The sequence below is a fragment of the Octopus bimaculoides genome, chromosome 2 (assembly GCF_001194135.2).
Source record: "Octopus bimaculoides isolate UCB-OBI-ISO-001 chromosome 2, ASM119413v2, whole genome shotgun sequence".
Classification (NCBI taxonomy): Eukaryota; Metazoa; Mollusca; class Cephalopoda; order Octopoda; family Octopodidae; genus Octopus; species Octopus bimaculoides.
Window position 1 is genome coordinate 147,955,000 of NC_068982.1, and position 3,586 is coordinate 147,958,585.

Sequence of the window (3,586 nt, forward strand, 5' to 3'; positions counted from 1 at the left end):
ATATATATAAATGTGTGTGTATGTGTGCGTATGTATATATATATATATGTGTGTGTGTGTGTGTGTGTTTACATGTCGGTCTGGCGTATATTTGACTATCTAAATATTGTAAACAAAAAAGTTTCTTCGTACATGTCTTCCTTTCGTCTTTCCTTCGGGCTTTTCTTCTCTTTTCTTCTCTCTTTCTATTCCATAATCCTTCCTTCTTATTTAGTTCGCCTACCATTTTCCCCTTCTTATCCTCTCAATGTCTCCTCTCACCATTTTTGAAATTTTGCAAGTTATATAATCTTTTATGCCTGATTAGGCATGTGCAAATATCATAAAATATTACCTGGGGGTGTTTATGTATGTTTGAAAGTAAATGATGTCGTAGAATATATGAGAAATAAAGAAACACAAAGAGAAAATCTACTAAAACCTTCAACAAAATATGATGACGTTTCTGTGACGTAGTCAATTGACTTTCGTGATATTAAATACTCAGGAAATGTTCTCCGTTTTAGAGTTTTTCTTAAAACTGCAAATTACAAAATCAACATCTACTAATACTACGGTAAAGAAAAATAAAGACACAGACAGTCTGTCTGTTGAATAATTTTGATGGGTGCAAAACATTCAAAGCACTGCGTTGAGAATATCGAAGACCTGAAGAAGGAAACTGGATTTAATGAAAATGAACTGGAAAAGCTTCGCACGAGATTTTTCCAACTTGATGTCGGTAAAAAAGATTACTTGGTACGTGCAGATCTTTTGAGAATTAAAGAATTGACAATCAATCCCCTCGGTGATCGTATTCTTCACCTACTTTTTAATTATGCCAAGAGTGACATGATAACTTTTGCGCAGTTCGTTAACATTTTAGCGATTTTCCGTCCTTTTGACCGAAATACAACTGAGAAGTCTGTCAACAGTAAAAAAAGAAAGATTGAGTTTGTATTCCGTTTATTTGATTTGGATGGAGATACTATAATCACCACAAAGGAACTCGCAAACATTCTACAAATGGTAATGGGTAATCAACTAACTATAAACCAAGTTAAATACATCACTGAAAACATGATGTTTCAGGATATTGACACATCGAACAGGTTTCTTAATTTTTCCAAATTTTATGATATAATGGCCAGCTCATTTACAGAAGATGATTTAAGTATTCATTTCTAAATAGAACATTTAAATGTTATTGTTGCTGTTGTTGTTGTGGATTAAATCCATGTTAAATATGATCGTGCGGACTTATGATCAAAGAAGTTCTTACATTAACCAGCCTACTTATATTTTTTGAGACATAATATATCAAGAACTTTACTTATTTGTACTGTGTCCCTTATTCATGATTTATCTGAGAGATACTCTGTTCCTATTTCTTGTAGGTGGAGTGAAAACATACAATTTCATTCGCGAGATTTATTTGTCGGCGTTGTTGCTTAAATATAAGTCAAAGCATGGTTGAATTGTGACATTCCGATTTATTTATCTGTCATGGCGTATTAAGAACCACATTACACAATGTTTTATTTTTCAAAAGTCTTGGTTGTAATTTGAAGTAAAATTTTAGCTGAACGTCTTCCTCGTTGATTCGATCTAAATGATATTTCTCCTTATGATGAAATGAAAATAAATCAATAAATGATAATAATAATAATAATAATAATAATAATAATAATAATAATAATAATAATAATAATAATAAAGACTAAGCGAAAATATAACTATAACACAACACAAGAAAAATAATTTTCGCAAGAAAAATAATTTAGTGGAAAAGCCACTGGCAATTCAATGTGTAAACACATCGATACTTTTAAGCAAACATTGATTAAGGTACAAAATATTGTTATGTCAGCATATACAAAAACATGCATGCGTACATACACAACACACACATAGGCATAAACACCTACGCGCAAATACATTCCTATATATTCATATTTTCGCACACACACTGACGCTCACACGTACATGTACACACGAATGATTTAACAGAGTCAATACTGTATAACACTGAAAGATTGCAGGTATTTCTCCCGACTCTTTGTGCTTTGCATTAAAAATCCAGCTAAAGAAAGTTTTGCTTCTTATCTTCTCGAATTCGATAAAGTTTCGGTTCTTTGCATTCTGACAGCAACGCCTGCAACGACACTGGGGTCAAGATGAACGCTCCTTTTCCTTGGTCAATAATGGTGCGTAACTGATCCGTTTCCATTCAAAAGTAAACTAGACTCAAGACTACATTTTCAAGAGGACCTTTCGAGAGCACAGAGATCTCAGAAGTATATATATAAAACTAAAATTCAAAATCGATTTGTCTGTGCATATTCTTTGTTTTTAAACTAAGCTATTCATTGAGACGAGAAAATGATTTAACCTATGTAATTCTAGGCATTTTCAAGCCCTCACGCTTGAAAAAATTTCAAGGGAATTTAGAAACCGCAAAACGGAGCAAGCTTGTCTATCATGCTGACGATTTAGAAGAATCTGTCACCGTTTATGAATAAAAGGAAAACGAAAAGAATGCGTTACCGTATATACAAGCACACGTACAGTTACATACGACAATGAAGCATATATATTACATTCATAACAAAGTTACTAATATGCATATGAATAACAGCAGAGTATAGCATGTGGAAGACGCACAAAGACAAAAAAAAAACGTATATATATCGGTTGTCAAGCGATGGTGGGGGGACAAACAGAGACACACAAGCACACACACCCACACACATATATACAGATATACGACGGGCTTCTTTCAGTTTCCGTCTACCAAATCCACTCACGAGGCCTTGGTCGGCCCGAAGCTATAGTAAAAGACACTTACCCAAGGTACCACGCAGTGAGACTGAACCCGAAACCATGTGGTTGATAAGCATGCTACTTACCACACAGTCACTCATATATATATATGTCAGTTTCGTCCTCCTCCTGGCTTGCGAAAGTTGTCTCCCAAATGATTCTGTAATCTACGAAACAAACGGTAGTCTAAAGGAACATGGTCGGGAGAATAAGGTGGATGAAGAATTTTTTCCCAACCAAGCTCTTCGATATTCTGTTATGTGATCTTTGCAGTCTAGGGTCGTGCATTGTCCTGATGAAACATCACTCTTTTCGATTCACTAAAGCGGGTCTTTTTTTCTTCAAAGCTTGGTTCAAGCGCTCTAATTGCTGACAGTAGACTTGAGCATTGATTATTGCATTAGGTGGTAACAATTCAAAGTGAATTACTCCTCTACAATCCCACCAGATTGAGAGAAGAAACCTTTTTCCATGAAGTTCCCTTCTCGGTTGTGGTTGAGCTTTTCCCCTTTTACCAAGCCACTGTTTACGACGTTTAACATTTCGATAGAAAATCCATTTTCTGTCACCAGTCACAAGTCTATCCAAAAAGGGTGAAATGAGCTCGCGAGAATGGAGAGAAGAGCAGATGTCAACTCGGGATTTGCGGTTGCTTTCGGACAATTCATGAGGCACCCATTTTCCAAGTTTAGGAACCTTTCCAAGTTGTTGAAGATGATGATGAACAGTTGCATGGATTGAGCTAAGATTTATTGCCAGTTCTTCAACTGATAATGCTGAATTT

The 3,586-nt window shown here is 35.1% G+C and overlaps 2 protein-coding genes across 3 annotated transcripts in view; one reads left to right on the top strand and one right to left on the bottom strand.

The window, feature by feature from the left end:
* Window positions 1–3,586, bottom strand: part of LOC106874941 (transcription factor Sp9) — a 404,501-nt gene that overhangs the window by 373,660 nt on the left and 27,255 nt on the right. The gene's annotated exons all lie outside the window — the stretch shown is intronic.
* Window positions 441–1,311, top strand: LOC106869871 (calcineurin B homologous protein 1-like). Its single transcript, XM_052965654.1, has one exon. The coding sequence runs from the start codon at window positions 604–606 to the stop codon at window positions 1,165–1,167; it is 564 nt and encodes a 187-aa protein (XP_052821614.1). The 5' UTR covers window positions 441–603; the 3' UTR covers window positions 1,168–1,311.

Excerpts from the sequence above, each read along its gene's own strand:
- LOC106869871 (XM_052965654.1), top strand. The coding sequence starts at position 604 with ATGGGTGCAAAACATTCAAAGCACTGCGTTGAGAATATCGAAGACCTG.